The 18,955-nt window shown below is 40.5% G+C and overlaps 1 protein-coding gene across 1 annotated transcript in view; it reads left to right on the top strand.

The window, feature by feature from the left end:
* Positions 1-18,955, top strand: part of LOC126333434 (uncharacterized) — a 144,512-nt gene that overhangs the window by 23,896 nt on the left and 101,661 nt on the right. The window contains exons 3-4 of the mRNA XM_049996735.1: positions 1,330-2,632; positions 6,835-7,022. Of these exons, the coding sequence (XP_049852692.1) occupies positions 1,330-2,632; positions 6,835-7,022 (1,491 nt within the window). The remainder of the gene's footprint in view (positions 1-1,329; positions 2,633-6,834; positions 7,023-18,955) is intronic.

Genomic DNA, 18,955 nt, shown 5'->3' with positions numbered 1-18,955 from the left:
GGAACTAGAGAAAGATGGTGTCCTTCCATTCCTGGATGTTCTGGTTAAACGGAAGAGTGACGGCTCGTTGGGACATTCTGTTTACTGTAAGCCGACTCACACTGATTTGTACCTGCATTCTTCCAGTTGCCAACACCCATCCCAAACCATGAGTGTACTTAAAACCCTTGTGCATAGGGCACACACGGTGTCGGATGCAGAGAATTTGCCTAAGGAACTTGCACATTTAAGAACGGTGTTCAGGGACAATGGTTACTCGATCCGGCAAATTAACAGGGCCTTCTCAACTAGAGCCAGGAACCGGGTAGTGGATAAAGAAGAGAGTGCGCCAGCCAAGTCTCTAGCTTTTCTTCCCTTCGTTGGTAATATCTCTTTTAAAATAGCAAGGATTCTTAATACTTTTCATGTGAAAGTTGTTTTTCGTCCGCCTTCTAAGATTTCAGATTTGCTGGGTTCGGTGAAGGATGATCTGTTGCTGCGGAAGGCAGGAATTTACAAAATACCGTGTCAATGTGGTATGGCCTATATAGGACAGACAACACATACTGTGGAAGAGCGCTGTACAGAACATCAACGTTGCACTCGTCTACTGTAACCCAGTAAATCTGCAGTTGCGGAACATTGTATTTCTAACGGACATTCAATGGAGTACGACAAAACTTCGATTTTGGCCACAGCAACAACTTTTTGGGACTCCATTATTAAAGAATCCTTTGAAATATGCATTGCTGGAAATTTAATGAACCGGGACAGTGGTTACCAATTGAATAATGCATGGAATCCCGTCATCACAGAAATTTTCTCGAGACAAAGATGCCAGAAGACATTGATACCTGTGCCCAGCGACAATACCGACGGCACCTGAGTTTCGCAGTTTCACCAGCGAGGGCGCTGTGGCTGGGCGGTGTGGTCTGTCTGTCTCCGCGACTGCAACGCATGCGCGGCAGTACTATCAGCACACTATATAAGACGGAACGGAGAACGTCTTCGTCAGTCCTCGTTCGGCTCACCTGAAGATGGCTGGCAGTTGTCCCGCCGAAATATTGTGCGAAGAAGTTTACAACGACCGGCTGCAAGCCCGAAATCTATTTGAACAATTGATTCGCCGTGAAAATTTCAAATTTTACATTTAGCCTGCAGTTGACTGTGGGTGACATGGAGATGCATTGCAGACATCGGCTCAATATGATGAACAAGCATAGCATGTCATTGACTCTTTGTAAAGTGCAGCCTACTCTTCATGTCATTTAGATGATAAATAAATGTAGCCATTTGTAGTTATCAATTAATACGGAAGGCTAATCTGTCTCTTTTTTTGTTTTCTTTTAGGATATTCAAGACCACATGAAGGAGGTACATCCTAGCAGTGTGCAGTTAATAGGTCTTCATTGCACACTTAACATTTTACAGACAACGATTTTCCAGCAACATCTAGCACGAAATTTGGAAGAGCTGTACCTACTTTGTGCTTCATTTTTTGAAGCTTTGTCAGAACTTGAAGACACTGACATATCTCGAAAACTAACATTATATTTTGACTGTCTGAATCATATCATATCATTTAGTAAACAAAGTTCTGTAAAAGGTAAACTTAGTACTGGCTTTGTTAGTTGTGTTTCAGCTTCACTTGTGAAAGCGGTGTTGAAATTGCAACAGCAGAGTACTATCGAAGACAGCACTTGTATTGAAAAAGAGACACTTAAGTTTGTGCAGCAAGTATTATTGCCAAAGAACTGTGTTAAAGATATTGTTTCTTCTCTCTCCTCGGTGTTTGAAAGTGAAAGCTGCTCTAATAATGTAATTACTGAAACCCTGCTTTATACTTTGCTTTTAGCAAGAGAGAAGTTTAGTGCAGGTGTTGTGTCTAAGCTATATGCCATATTTTTTGGTGCTGTTGTTACCGACACTAAAGAGGACAGCAGTGGTTTATTTCAGGCACTTGTAGTATTTAGCTTTCTTATTGGCTTTAAGCCAACAACTATGGCTCCACTGGGGGACTCCAGGGTACAGCTATTAAGGTACAGAGATTTTAAAATGCTTTTTAATGAGTTGAATGTTCACAAACCACATAATGTTGATGAAACATCATTGGCTGTCTTGAAGGGCTTGCTTGATGTTATAATTACGAAAGAAGCAAACTTGGATGCTGTCATTAAAGAAGTTACAATGTTGAAATGGCTACAAGCTCTGATGTTGTCGGTTGTTCAAGACAACGCTGCATCAGAAAGAATGTTTGAAATATTGTGCTGTTTTGTTCAGCTTAGCCCATTAGTAGTGGAACCAATAATAATGGACATCTTAAAAGAAATAATGTTTTCTAGTAAACCGGTACTGCCAGTAATGTTTAGATATACAACTTTTATGTGTACCATCCTTGAGATGTTTATGAAACTTCATAGACTGCAGAAATTTATTTCAAAATTGTTAACTACTTTAAAGGCTATGTTTGAAGGGCCAGTAACGTCTGGATTATTAACGGCTGAGGTCTCAGATGTTTTCCCAGAAAAATTCTGCTCGCAGTTTTCTAAAAATGTCTTGCTGCTGCCCAGTTCTCAGATAATATCAATGATGAGAACCTTTATTTACCATTTAAAAGAAGACTGTCTTCCAAAGCTGCCAGCTTGTAGAAATGGTAAGATTAACTATAGAACAGCAACAAATTGTTTCTGTGTCCTTCAGTGTAACATAGATATTATTACTTTAACCGTGCAGTAGTTGCATGAATTTCTGCTACATTATGGGTCGCTTGGGTGACAGCTGTCACTGACCATTGTTCTCAATGTTATATTAACAATGATGAAACAAAATAGGATATATATAAGTCCATAATGATTTCAAAGTCATTTAATTATTAAACACCATACATGATTGATCTATGCATATTATAATATCCATACATAACTATTTTAATGAAAACAAACAAAAATGAACATATATTGCAGTAAAAATGAATAATAAGTGTAATTTCTGAACATACACTGCAATGCCAGTATTTGAGCCTCTCTGATACAAGAGTTAAACCAATATTTCAAAAATTACTTTTCGATACATCTATTATTTCAGTCCGCACTGTCCAAACAATTAACACAAATGTTCTTCAAATGATCAGAGCAGGTGCACCTGTCACATGTAGCACACTGCTTCTGGTTGATTTGTCCTGTGCTGTGCCACTCTCGTAACACATTCCTCCTCTTTTTCTCTTTCTTTCCTCTTGTGGCTTCTTTCCAGTCCCCTCCATTCCACGCAGTGAAAATCTGTGCCTCCTGACCTCCTTAGCTACATATGGTGCTCAAAATCTCCTTTGTGTTTGGGGCTTCATAAGTTCCCATGCAATAATGGTTAGGAAACCAGTTCTCTTCAGTGCTTTATTTTCATTTTAATTGTATTAAATTCTGAAAAGTAAATAACTTCCATATTGAAATTTTTTGTTCTTATGTAAAGGACTCAATTTCACCCTGTAAAATGAATTCTGGGAAATGCCTCAGACATTTGGAATTTGTACTAATGCAATTGTTTCAAAAAGTCTTTTGTATGCGACCCATGTTTCAATATAGCTATTTTGAGCATTCAACTGCATTTACTGGTACTGTATTATAGAAGACATTTCAGAATGTAAGTGTACTGGATTTTTTATATTTTTTAGAAAAAATGTATTTAAAAAAATTAGAGAGTGTTGTTGATACAATTGTTGATTATATTTCCACATAATTGCTATCCCATTCATTGCATGTGGTGAGTCATGGCACAAGCTTTTTTATGGTCTCGTCAAAGAACTCTCCCACCATCTCTTTCCACCACTTCAGAACTTGTTTCTGCATCTGCTCGGTGGCTGAAAATTTAATTTCACTCATACGCCTTCAGCAAGGTGAAAAGATGATAAACTGAAGGTGCCAAGTCAGGGTAATATGGGGGAGGGGTTCAAATCATCCAACCAAATGAGTCCAAGAGCACCTTGGTGACTAAGGCTGTGTGAGGACAGGCACTGTAACAAGCACACTCCTCTCATCAGCATTTCCCTCCTTTTGTTTTGGATGCCCCTTTTTTTTGGTCTCACAATTGTACCTCAGACGATTACAAAAATAATTCATAGACTAGGAAGCAGGAGACAGGTCAGGGCAGCTAGGCGCACTACAGGATATCAACAGACAGTGCTGTGATTGAATAATCAAACACATTTAATTGTCTCTTGAGAAGCAGTCATTTAGAACGTAACAAAAATTTCTAATCACTGAATAAAGTTTATTGTCAACACAGCAGCAAACTGTCTTTCTGGCTGCTCTGGTTCTTGCAGACCTAAGTAATGGTAATGTCAGTGGCCGCTGTCCCGGGGAGCTGAGCTGTCAAATTGAGATGACAATCTGCACTGAAGAACTGCCCCTGAGTGCTGTCTTCAGCATCCTTTACACCAGTGCCAGAGATGACACTGATGTCGTGTAATTTTACTGCAGAAGGGACGTGTGGCACCTGCCACATTGGTGCCACCCATCGGGGTCACAGATACTGATGTTTGCACTGGCAGGTTTTGATGGTCAGCACATGAGTGGAGTCTTACGATGACACCACATCAAAACCACTGTGCAGTGATGGCCTCTGCCTGAGACAGAAATCCAACCAAAATGACGTATTTCCAGTTCCAAAACTCTGAGACCATGAGTTTTTTTTGCCCGAAATTGTGCTTTTGAATTTTTTGGGAGGCGGGAATTGGTGTGATGCCACTATAACAAGTGTCTTTTTGTCTTGTGTGTGTAATGGGCTGCCCACACTTCATGTCCAGTTACATTAGAGCTCCGAGAAACCTCACCTTCCAATTCAAGTTGCTCAAGAAACTCACTGGCGTTATTGCTGCAATTTTTCTTGTGCTGCTCTGTCAGCTGTTTTTGGACCCATCTTGCACAGAGTTTTTGAGGTGTGTCTCACATGGGAGAATTCTCACTGTAAAAGATTTTGCTTTGTGAAAAAGTTGCAGTAGGTGTTATTCGTTGTGCGAGTAGGCAGTTGATCACAGTATGTAGCTTGCACTTGCCAAGATTTCTTACTGACTTGTTTCATGCAGCCGGACACTGCTAATTGAGTTTATGTGCTACTGTGTTCCTGTGATGCTCACTCTGGACACCGGATCTTCCTCTACCACTCAGTGTCGCCAACCCTGAAAAAAAAAATGCAGCGTGTAAAGGTCACAGTACACTTACTCTCTGAACATGCCTCATATGTTTGGAATATTCAACTCAGCTACCTATGTTTGTGATGTTTGTATTTGCATTCCATTATTGATTTCAGAGTTATATAATTCCATCCTAAGATGTCCATATGGCTGTCCAAATGAAATGAATACAGAGTTCATAGAGAATTTCAAATAGCATAAACAGTGTGTAGCACACCTACTATGCAACCCAACTTTAGTATCAGATGATTAGAGGACCCTGGCAACAGTTATGCTGAAGTTGAGATACATACACTTGTCAGATATGATATCAGTAATGAGAACCTGTATTTACTGTTTGAAAGAAGATTGTTTTTCAAAGTTGCTAGTTAGCAGAAATTTCAAGACTCATAAAATGTCAGCCTAATATTTGTCTGTTACACATGTGTGTGTGTGTGTGTGTGTGTGTGTGTGTGTGTGTGTCTTGACAGTTGTTGTTACCGTGTTCTTCACTCTCCTGCTTATAAAGTTGGCTTGCCGAGTGTGTCTTTATTTATATGCTATTTGAGTTGCTCTATAAATTAGATGGTTGAGTGAGTTGGACAACCTTATGAATATATAGAATGGAATTACATAATTCCAAAATTGATAACATAATGTAATTATAGGAATGCAGCATTATTATTGCATCATTATGGTGGTTAAGAACCATAGGTTTGAGTTTAAAATCTTGTTGACATTGAGTACTTACGCAGTTGGATAAGAATGGGGAAATGAGGTCACTGTTGGTGTGGCCCAAATATGGAACCATTCTGACATTCACTTGAAGTGCTTTAGGGGAAAATTTAAATTAAGATATTGGACGGAGAATTGAACACTGTTTAAGAATACAAGTTCATTGTCATAACCACAGTGCCTTCTGCCAAATCATACCTTTACTGGTTACAAGAGTGTTGATGCAAAATTTGGAGAATAGGCTATACCTGTAATTTCTTTCAGTGCACCTCATTATGCACATTCTTAGTTGGAATTCTTCCCAAGCTTTTGATATATCGAAATTATTTTAATATTCTTCATATTTATTGTATCTGCTGCAGCCTACATCCTTTTTAAACCTTTGTACTGTATTCGTCTCTTGGTCTCCCTCTCAGTCCCCACATGCACACATTTCCCTCCAATACTGAAGTGGGGTGATCCTCGGTGCCTCAGAATGCATCCTATTGACCTATCTCTTCTTTTAGTCAACTTGTGCAACAAATTTCTTCACTGAAATTCTATTCAGTCCCTGCTCATACTCCCTCATGGGTTACGTGATCTACCCAACTAGTCTTCAGCCTTCTTCTGTACCACCACATTTCAAAAGCTTCTATTCTCTTATTTATTGTACACATTTTACTTCCATACAAGGCTACACTTTGGAAAAACACCTTCAAAAAATACTTCCTAACATACATATCTGTATTTGATCTGAAAAGGTTTCTCTTCATCACAAATCTTTTTCTTGCCGTTGCCAGTCTACATTTTATATCCTCTCTGCTTTGGCTGTCATCAGCTATTTTACTGCCAACATAGCAAAATGCATATACTACCTTCAGTGTCTCATTTCCTAATCAAATTTGTTAGTGGGGAATGTTATTATAGATAAGTAATTTAGCTCCTGTAGTTGGCTGTTGATTTGAAAATTTTTGTTGCAGACAATTCATGTGAATCAGCAGAAATTCATACTGCTTTGCTATCCTGCTTATTGTGCCACTTCTTGGTTGGTATTCGTCTAGCTGAGCATACAGTAATAAATTCTGTTCGTAAACGCTTTTGCGAAGCTCTGGAGGAGATGGCTGATGTGTTGGGACAGTTTGGCTCAGCTGTTGTTCAAATCCAACATGTAAGTCTTTTATATGGTTTTAATGTTAATATGTTTTTTTAATCATATTAATGTTGGTAACTATACCTTGAATATGTGGTTTCCTAAGGCACAGTCTTAGGTCTGCTGTAAGTCTCAATTTTAAAAAGACAACATATTCTGTTCTGCATATCTAGATGTACTACTATAGTGATAAATGTAACACATGATGAGCAAATAATAGATAGGATTGAAGCATCAAATTTTTAGATGTCCATTTTGATGATAATTTAGCCTGTAAAAAACACACATTAGTACTCTTAAAAAACTTGGTTCAGACACATGTGCTTTTAGAATTGTTGTAAACCTTGGGGAAAGAAAAATAAGTAAGTTGCCATATTCTGAATATTTTCATACAGTAATCTCATATGGAATAATAGTCTGGGGTAACCTGTCTTTAAGAAAGAAGGTCTTCGTTGTTCAAAAACGTGCTGTAAGAGTATAATGTGGTGCTCATCCGTTATCATTTTCTAGATATCTTTTTAAAGAGTTGGTCATTCTCACTACTGCTTCACAATATATTTATCCCCTCATGAAGTTTGTTATAAATAATGTATTGCAGCTTCTTACATGTTCCACCTCCAATCCTATAATTACTAATTGAAATTGATTATTTCAGTTCTATCTCTGATGATTTTTCAGGACACGTACTTCATCCTTTGTAACAGCACACTCAGCAAACAAGGTGAAAGTTCAAACATGTTGATTGATCAAAATAATTGGTACTTAGTTGGTAAAACTGTTTCTCATATTTCACGTGTAGGGCTCTTCTTTTTCCTTTCATGTAGAATATTGACAAAATGTTTGGATTTGCTGGAGTTCACAGATTTGATCTTGTTTTATCCATTCTAGTCAATACACTGGACATGTTTCAGTTTTCAGTTTGTTGATATATGTTTGAAATCTTTTCACAAATTATAAATAACACTATTGCGTTGTGGTTCACAAATATAAAAATATACTTTTGAAAATTGTTATTTAGACATAATAGGCAACACTCACTTAACTTTGACCACATGCAGCCATACACCACTTCTCTCCACAAACTATTCCCCAGCAACCAACTCAGTTTACCCAGTTATAGTCCATAGATCGTTAAACAGAGATAACAACACATTGGACAAAGATTATTAAATTTCTCTCTGTCTGCATACCTCTCTGACTTTTACATTCATCAAAATAATCAAGACTGGTTTTTTTATAAGAAATATTTACAAAGTTTATGACAATTAAAAAAGGGTATTGCAAAATGTGTTATAAAACATCTTGTATTGGAAATTACACTAGATGTATAGAACATGACATAGTCAGACCAGTTTCATTAAAACCCACCAATCAAAATGTGAGTATGAGAATGATAACAGGTTGATGAAAAAATAAAGAGAACAGTTCTGAATTCAGTTTTATGTGTAGTGGTTATGATACTTAAGTGTTGCATGGAGGCTTGTGAATTCAAAGATCACCTGGAATTGTACAATTTTAATTTCTATATTTGGTTTGAGTACATTCTAAAAGTATCCACAAACGTCAAGAATCATTGTACTGGAAAATATATATATATAAAAACAAAGATTCCAAGACTTACCAAGCGGGAAAGCGCCGGCAGACAGGCACATGAACAAAACACACAAACACCCACACAGAATTACTAGCTTTCGCAACCGATGGTTGCTTCTTCAGGAAGGAGAGGGAAAGACGAAAGGATGTGGGTTTTAAGGGAGAGGGTAAGGAGTCATTCCAATCCCGGGAGCGGAAAGACTTCCCTTAGGGGAAAAAAAGGACAGGTGTACACTCGCACACACACACATATCCATCCGCCAATGGATTAGCGGAGGTTGAGGCCTGGTGGATAACGAGAAGAGAGGATATATTGAAGGGCAAATTCCCATCTCCGGAGTTCGGATAGGTTGGTGTTGGTGGGAAGTATCCAGATAACTCGGACGGTGTAACACTGTGCCAAGATGTGCTGACTGTGCACCAAGGCATGTTTCGCCACAGGGTGATCCTCATTACCAACAAACACTGTCTGCCTGTGTCCATTCATGCGAATGGACAGTTTGTTGCAACAGGAGTATGGTGTATGTGCGGATGGATATGTGTGTGTGTGCGAGTGTACACCTGTCCCTTTTTCCCCCTAAGGGAAGTCTTTCCGCTCCCGGGATTGGAATGACTTCTTACCCTCTCCCTTAAAACCCACATCCTTTCGTCTTTCCCTTTCCTTCCCTCTTTCCTGAAGAAGCAACCATCGGTTCCGAAAGCTAGTAATTCTGTGTGTGTGTTTGTGTGTTTTGTTCATTGTGCCTGTCTGCCGGCGCTTTCCCGCTTGGTAAGTCTTGGAATCTTTGTTTTTAATATATTTTTCCCATGTGGAAGTTTCTTTATATATATATATATATATATATATATATATATATATATATATATATATATATATATATATATATATAAAACAAAGATTCCAAGACTTACCAAGCGGGAAAGCGCCGGTAGATAGGCACAATAAATAAAACACACAAACACACACACAGAATTTCTAGCTTTTGCAACCGGCGGTTGTATATATATATATATATATATATTCTGGCCGGAGGCAGGCCATGACAGAGCCACCATTTACGTGGTGACAAACTCGAGTTCAAGCAATATCACAGTCTACGGGAGACAGAAAAAGAAGTAGGCATTACGATGACAGCAACTGTGTGCCACCACATGAGACATCCGTCCGGGTTCTCTGGTGTTGATGGCCAAGATCCAAACAAGTGGCCAAAGGTATATGAGTGTACAGCCAAATTTAACAAATGGGATGACACCATGTGTTTGGCTAACGTATTTTTCTATTTGAATGTCACTATCAAGCAATGGTATGAGAACAATGAAGAGAAGTTCACAACCTGGGAAGTATTCCAGGCGAAACTGTGCAAGTATTTCGGCGACACACAACGACAGAAGTGCAAGGCTGAAGATAAATTTAAGTGCAGGCCACAGCATCCAGGAGAAACTACAGCATCTTACATTCAAGACGCCTTGGAGCTGTGTAAAGTAGTGGATCCTAGAATGAAGGAGGAGGATAAGGTAGCACATCTCATGAAGGATGTTGCTGAGGACATGTATCAAGCCCTACTCCTGAAGGAGGTTTCAACAGCAGACGACTTCATAAAATGGTGCCAGTATATCGAGACAATGCATCAAAAAAGAATTACACACAAGAAATTTGAACAGCTTCCAAACGTCGTGTTGATGATGTCAGGAAGCAACTGATTTCACAAGTGTTCTTCATCATATAGAGAGAGAGGAAGTTCAGAAGGCACTTGAATTGCACGGTGAACAAAAAACCAAGACACTTCAAGAGGTCATAATGGAGGAAGTGGAACAGACATTGAACCCAATGTCTCTTCCTTCATTTCCCTTTAAATGGTGAAAAAGTTGAGACCCAGGTGGAATTAATGTTCCTACAATGCCGCCTGAGGAACCTGTTTGGGCACCAAGGAAGACTGACATCCGAAGGTCCCATTATAACCAACCAGAATGTTTCCACTGTGGACGACCGGGACTTGTGGGTTGCTATTGTTGAGAAAGGCAGTGGATATTTGATGACGCCAATGCCAAAAGACAGCAGACCGATCTTAGCCGACGCCAACTCCGGGACGACAGAGATAAACAAGAAGATGGTGCGGGATGATGTAGGTCACTATCGACGCAAGCTAGCCACTGTTCACGGTCTCCATCACTGTTTAGAAGCTCTGGCCGATCTCCTAGCTGCTGCAACCTGGAAAACTAAAGGGTGCGACCTTCCTTGGAGTTGAGGCTGCCAACGAGAAAAATCCTCCGCCGTCGATCACCACAAAAATGACAGGAAACTACATCGATATCCTCATGGACGGTCGACCAGCCCTAGCTCATGTGGACTTTGGAGCTTCCTATTCAGTCATTTTGGAGAAGTACCATCTCCAGTTGCAGAAAACTGTATTCGTCGACAACAAAACATCTCTGCTGAAGGTGGCTAATGGGAAATATGTAAAACCTACAGGAAGATGTACCTTTCATGTGGGTATATGTGGCAATACACAGTCCTTAGAATTCATCTTCTTACAAGAGTGTAGTTGTGATGTCATTCTCATATGGGACTTTCTGAAAGCTTCTAAGACAATTATAGAATGTGGTCACTCAAAGATTCTGCTAGACAAGATGAGATACTGTGGACAGGAAGATGCACATCCGAGTGTGTGGAGACTGTGTGCTGGATGAAGTGATTATTCCTGCAGTTAGTACTAGAAAGGTAACTGTCACGTGTCATGCCTTGCATCAACCAGTGGATCTTGTAGTGGAATGTAAGAGAAGCATACCACTGAAGAATAACTTGGCCATCCCAGCCTCTGTCGTCTCATTTAAGAATGGATTCAGTGAATTGTGGATAGTTATCTGTCGCTGAGAACCGCAGATCCTTCCAAGACGCATGTGCATAGCAAGAGCTGAGCAGGTCATTGAAGAACAGCTGAGCTTCATATAAACCTCCCACACTGAGTCTGTGGGCGAAATTAGCGCTATCACTATGAGACGAGATCTTCTAGCTCGACTATCACCAGTTCTCACTAAGGAAAAACAGAAGAAGCTACTTGCCATTCTTCCAAGAGTTCTCTGAATGATTCTATCCACAGGTGAAGCACAAATTAGACAAACCAATGATGAAGCACTGGATTAGCACTGGAGACCATCAACCTTTAAGTCAGAGAGCATACTGTGTGTCATCAACAGAACATTGAATAATTAGTGACTGGGTAGAGAAAATGAATGCAGGAAGCTTTATAAGATAACTAAAAAGGATGTTAAACCTCACCCTCTTCCACAAACTGACGATACACTATATTGTCTGAAGGGGGCTAAGTTTTTCTCAACCATGGACATGTCCTAAGTACTGGCAAATTGAAGTAGATGAGGCTGATCATGAGAAAACTGCATTCATCACTCCTGACGGCCTATATAAGTTTAAGGTAATGCCGTTTGGTTTGTGTAATGCACCAGCAATTTTCGAACAGATGATTGATAATCTTTTACTTTACCTGAAGTGGACGATGTGTCTTTGTTATTTAGATGACATTATAGTGTTCTCAGAGACATTTGATGAACAGATAAAAATACTGAGGGTCGTTCTTAGGTGTCTCCAACAAGGTGGGCTGAAACTTAGTCCAAGAAAGTCTCTCTTTGGAGCAAAATAAATCAAAATATTTTGACACCTTGTGTCAAACGAACATTTGCGGCAAGACCCAGAAAAGGTGAGATCTATATCAGAATTTGCTATTCCTAAAAGTATTAAAGATGTGAGAAGCTTCCTCGGTTTATGTCCTTATTACTGTCGTTTTGTCAAAGTCTTTTGTATCAAAGCCAGGCCACTCCAAGAGTTGTTAAAAGTCAATGCTAAATTTATCTGGGGTGGTGCTCAACAAGATTCTTTCAATGTGCTGCAAAAAGGTGTGACAACTGACCCTGTACTTGGTCTGTATGATGAGAGAGCACCTACAGAACTACATACAGATGCCAGTGGTTATGGGATCGGTGCTTTTCTGGTGCAAATTTTGGATGGAAAAGAGAAGGTTATAGCCTAAGCTTCTAGGACACTTACAAAAGCCGAGAGAAACTACTCGACTACAGAAATTGTATGTCTTTCTGTTATCTGGGCCATGTGCAAATTTCAACAGTGTCTCTATGGAACACCATTCACAGTTGTTACAGACCATCATTCACGTTGTAGGCTGACAGAGGTCTTAAGGATCCAACTGGGTGACTCGTCAAGTGGGCACAACATCTTCAATAGTATGACTTTACCATAGTGTACAAGATGCCGACTGTCTCTCCAGAAACCCTGTGCAAGACCATCAAGACTTTGATGAAGATTGTAACTGTCTCGCTGCACTCCAGGATCTCTCTGCTGAGCATAAGAAAGATGCCAAGATATCTCAAATTATGGTTGCCTTAAATCACACAGAGGACGTGAAAGGACAATTTAAGGTAGTTAATGGAATACTTTGCAAGAAAAACTTTGATCCGTTTGCAAAGAGGTGGCTACCGGTGATTCCTAAACATATGTGCTTAGATGTTCTACAGAAATTCCATGATACACCTGAGACTGGACACTTAGGATTTATTAAGACCTATGATAGAACCCGCAAGAGATTTTTCTGGCCAAGTTTATTTACATCTACATCTACATCTACATCGACATCCATACTCCGTTTGCCACCTGACGGTGTGTGGCGGAGGGTACCCCGAGTACCTCTATCGCTTCTCCCTTCTATTCCAGTCTCGTATTGTTCGTGGAAAGAAGGATTGTCGGTATGCTTCTGTGTGGGCTTTAATCTCGCTGATTTTATCCTCGTGGTCTCTTCGCGAGATATATGTAGGAGGGAGCAATATACTGCTTGACTCCTCGGTGAAGGTATGTTCTCGAAACTTTAACAAAAGCCTGTACCAAGCTACTGAGCATCTCTCGTGCACAGTCATCCACTGGAGTTTATCTGTCATCTCCGTAACGCTTTCACGATTAGTAAATGATCCTGTAACGAAGCGCGCTGCTCTCCGTTGGATCTTCTCTATCTCTTCTATCAACCCTGTCTGGTACGGATCCCACACTGCTGAGCAGTATTCAAGCAGTGGGCGAACAAGCATACTGTAACCTACTTCCTTTGTTTTCGGATTGCATTTCCTTAGGATTCTTCCAATGAATCTCAGTCTGGCATCTGCTTTACCGACGATCAACTTTATATGATCATTCCATTTTAAATCACTCCTACTGTGTACTCCCAGATAACTTATGGAATTAACTGCTTCCAGTTGCTGACCTGCTATTTTGTAGCTAAATGATAAGGGATCTATCTTTCTACGTATTTGCAGCACATTACACTTGTCTACATTGAGATTCAATTGCCATTCCCTGCACCATGCCTCAATTTGCTGCAGATCCTCCTGCATTTTAGTACAATTTTCCATTGTTACAACCTCTCGATACACCACAGCATCATCTGCAAAAAGCCTCAGTGAACTTCCGATGTCATCCACAAGGTCATTTATGTATATTGTGAATAGGAGTGTGTGTCACTATGTGTTCCACTGTAGAGAGTGCCAGAGGAGAATGGCAGTTCCTCAGAAACCACCTGGCCGGTTCATACCTATTTCACCAGCGAAATGCCTTTCCAGCATGTTGGGATTCACCTACTTGGACGATTTCCAATGTGTGCTACTGGCACCAGATGTATTATTATTTGCGCTGATTATCTGACACGCTATGCCATTACAAAAGCCATGAAAACAGCTGAAGCATCCGAGGTAGCCAAATTCATCATGGAAGACATTGTATTAAAACACGGTGCCCTAGGGTCATTAATTACGGCTCGAGGGAAAGTTTTTCAATCAAATCTTGTGACAGAGATAAACCATCAGTGCAACATCACTCATCACATGACAACTGCCTACCATGCGCACACTAACGGGCTTACTGAACGCCTTAATAAGACCTCGGCCAACATGCTATCAGTGTTCGTCAGTGTTGAACGGAGCAACTGAGATGAGGTGCTACCTTTCATGATGTTTGCTTACAACACCGCCAAACAAGACACCACAGGATTTACGCCATTTTACCGCGCACATGGGTGTGAGGCAACTACAACGATGGACACTTTGTTTCCGTTACATCCTGCTGACGTGGACGACGAATACATCGGCCAGGTGTTAACCAGCGCTGACGAAGCTCAGCAGTTAGCTCGACTCCACGTGATGCAGGCTCAAGAAAATGATCGCCGAAAGTATGACACCAGCCTGGTGTCCTCTTCTGGATCTTCACTTCTGTTCGGAAGGTTGGTACCTCTGAGAAGCTCCTCAGGCACTACTTTGGACCTTATAAGGTTGTAAGACAGTTGTCTGATGTTACTTATGAAGTTGAAGATTTCGACTCTGACACAAGGCGACGAAAGATCAGAGATATGGTCCACATCCTCGGAAGGAACCCTTACAAGGATGCTGCCACCCAAGGTAAATTCGAAGCTCCAGCTACAGGCAACAAGTGGGAAGGTGATGAAGAGCGCAGCAGCAAAAGAAGTTCTGAGAAGATCACTGCCAGGGCGAGCGTCAGTCATGGGGAGTCAGAGTATGCAGGACCGATGACTCGTTCCCGGACTAGGAGGACATAACACTGAGATGCTGTTCTCTTAAGGAGGGAGCAATGTCATAGAAGAAGCTGAGTAGCACTGTGGTGTAGTGGTTATGATACTAAAATATTGCATGGAGGTCGTGAGTTCAAAACTCACCCGGGCTGTACAATTTTAATTTCTATATTTGGTTAGAGTACATACTAGACGTATCCATAAATGTCAAGAATCATTGTACTGGAATGTTCTGTAACTGTATATATACTGTGTGTGTTCTGGCCGGAGGCAGTTCGCTCTACGCTCTTGTATGTGCAAGTGCTGAATAAATCTTCGTTAAGTGAAGTTATTGTTCATCATTCATCTAATTACATCTTCGTCTACTTGACAATATTATGAAAAGGGAAGTTGCCACCATATAGTGAAGATACTGAGTCGCAAATAGGCACAACAAAAAGACTGTCACAAATAAGCTTTTGGCCAACAAGGCCTTCATCAAAAATAGACGACGAACACACACACACACACACACACACACACACACACACACACACACACACAGCTGCGCATTCGCAAACACAACTCACTCACAAGACTGCAGTCTCTGGCAACTGAAGCCACACCCACACTGGTAACAGGAGCAGCAATGTATGATGGGCGTCATGACTGGGTGGGGGTAAAGAGGAAGCTGGGGTGGGGAGGGATAGTAGGGTCGGGGGGGAGAACATGGGGGGTCAGTGAAGCACTGCTTGGAAGCACACAGGGATGAGGTGGAAAGTGGGTAGGATAGCTAAGTGCAGTTGGGAGATTAGACAAAGAGCAGGGGAGAGTTGGGGGGGGGGGGGGGGGGGTAGCAGAAAAGGAGAGAAGTAAAAAGACTGAGTGCGATGGTGGAATGAAGGCTGTGTAGTGCTAGAATGGAACAGGGCAGGGGATGGATGGGTGAGAACAGTGACTAACGAAGGTTGAGGCCAGGAGGCTTATGGGAACATACGAGAAATCCCATCTACGCATTTCAGAAAAGCTGTTGTTGGTAGGAAGGATCCAGATGGCACAGGCTGTGAAGCAGTCACTGAAATGAAGGATGTTGTGTTGGGCAGTGTGCTCAGCAATGGTTTGTCGGTGGCCATCAATACAGACAGACAGCTTGCTGGTTATCATGCCCACATAGAATGCAGCACAGAGTTTGCATTTTAGCTTGTAGATCACATGACTGGTTTCACAGGAAGCTCTGTCATTGATGGGATAGGTGATGTTTACGACCTGACTGGAGCAAGTGTGGGGACAAATCTTGCTTCTAGATCTATTACAGGGATATGAGCCATGTGGTAAGCAGTTGGGAGCAGGGATTGTGTAGGGATGGCCGAGTATATTGTGTGGGTTTGGTGGATGGTGGAATACGACTGTGAGAGGGGTGGGAACGATAATGGACAGGACATTTCTTATTTCAGTTCACAACGGAACCCTGGCGGAGAATGTAATTCCGTTGCTCCAGTCCTGCGTGGTACTGAGTTGTGTGTGAGGGGAATGCTCCTCTGTGGCTGGATGGTGAGACTGTGGGAGATGGTGGGAGACTGGAAAGATAAGGCACAGGTGATTTGTTCTTGTACAAGGTTGGGAGGATAATTATGATCTGTGAAGGCTTCAGTGAGACCCTTGGTATATTTCAAGAGCGACCGCTCTGCAGGTGCGATGACCACGGGTGGCTAGGCTGTATGGAAAGTACTTCTTGGTATGGAATGGTTGGCAGCTGTTGAAGTGGTGGTATTGCTGGTGGTTAGTAGGTTTCCGTATCAAACCTACTTTCTTTCAAGCCTCAATTTGATCCTAAGATCAAATCAAGACTTGAAATAAATTATATGTTTTTAAATTTGCGTACAAGCCTATCAGTGTTTCTCTGCATAAAAATTTGCTTAACTGGCTGGAGTCCAACACCAATCTCACACTTACATCTCTCTTCATAACTATAACAAGTGGTTATTGTAAGGACTGGTACTTCTTTCACTAACATCACATACTTCCATTTTGTGCAATTCTTTCCTTACTGCTGATCTTCTGGCAGTTGGTACACCATAAGGTCTTGTAAAAAATGACTTGTGAGGTTTCAACTGTAAAGTATGCTGGTTACATTTTACTCGTCCTGACACATTATTAATAAAGACATCACTGTACTCCCAAAGTAAAGATCATAATTCCTGTTTTTGATGTTCACTGAACCCCACCAGCTTCTCCTACTTTAATGTTAACACAGTCTTCAAACTCTGCCTAATCTGTGTCAATACCAGAATGTCATAGTTCACACCTCCAACTTCTTTCAAAAACTGAATACCATTAAGTTTACTATTACTGTTGCTGTTGAAATTTGACTTGAGAAAATTGGTTACAACACAGCTTGCATGTGGTCTTGGAATACAGAGCTTCTGTCCTCCCCAATCAAAACCTACTTTTCCTATCCAATTTATCCCCAGTATAAAATCCTCTGAAAGTCCTTGAGTAAAATCTACTCCTTCAAGTAATCAGAGCCTGATTCTTCACTGTTTTACGATGTCTACCTGTAACACCTCTGATTTTAAATAAGGCCTCAGAAACTCATGACACCTGGCTCCCTATGTTGACAAGGCACCTGCCTTCCTATAATCCTATCTTTAATGTTAATGAAGGAATTACAAACTTAACCATGATCACTGTGTTTAACATTTTTGGATAACAAATCATCTTCAATGTCTTTGGAGCTGTCACCTATGGTTTGTATCTTACTTGTATTGGTCTTATCTGGATTACAAAGTTTCATCACACCAACAGAAAAATCATTACTAGTACTATCCACACCTAGAATGTCACTTATCCAAGAAATTTCACTCCACTGACATTGATCTTCACTCGTGTACTTACCTTTTAGTTATTTACAGATATCCTACTCAGTTTCTAAAATTTTCATCATTCTGAAAAGCATCACTATGTAACTACAAGTTATAAAAGAATACTTCGTCACTAATAATCTCAGCCAAAAATTTATCATTACTCTCACTACTGTTAGCTGAAGTACCTTCACCATTGGACTATAAACATGTTACTGGAAATTAAACTCAGGACTCAGTAGCTTTACCACTATCATTACAATTACCTCTTTTCTCAACTATGCCTTTGGATATTTCTACACACTATCATGAATATCAGTTTCCTCCTTATCATCATATATCTCATCTTCTTCCTTAAAACATAAAAAATATTTCTCATCTGTATTTTTTCCCTATAGGATCATCGTCATCACCTTCACACGTACTAATACAAAAATCACTACAAAAACAATTGCCTTTCAGATCATTTTTTAAACATAGGATCATTTTCGTATCCAGATTCATTGTTGTTGTTGTTGTTGTGGTTGTGGTCTTCAGTCCAGAGTCTGGTTTGATGCAGCTCTCTATGCTACTCTATCCTGTGCAAGCTTCTTCATCTCCCAGTGCCTACTGCAACCTACATCCTTCTGAATCTGGTTGGTGTGAGCTACCCATCTAATCTTCAGCATTCTTCTGTAGCACCACATTTCAAAAGCTTCTATTCTCTTCTTGTCCAAACTATTTATCGTCCATGTTTCACTTCCATACATGGCTACGATCCATACAAATGCTTTCAGAAATGACATCCTGATGCTTAAATCTATACTTGATGTTAATAAATTACTCTTCTTCAAAAATGCTTTCCTTGCCATTGCCAGTCTACATTTTATATCCTCTCTACTTCGACCGTCATCAGTTATTTTGCTCCCCAAATAGCAAAACCCCT

Source organism: Schistocerca gregaria, chromosome 2 (genome assembly GCF_023897955.1).
Source record: "Schistocerca gregaria isolate iqSchGreg1 chromosome 2, iqSchGreg1.2, whole genome shotgun sequence".
Taxonomy (NCBI): Eukaryota; Metazoa; Arthropoda; class Insecta; order Orthoptera; family Acrididae; genus Schistocerca; species Schistocerca gregaria.
The sequence above is the reverse complement of the archived record's forward strand: the minus strand, read 5'-3'. Positions and strand labels throughout refer to the sequence as shown.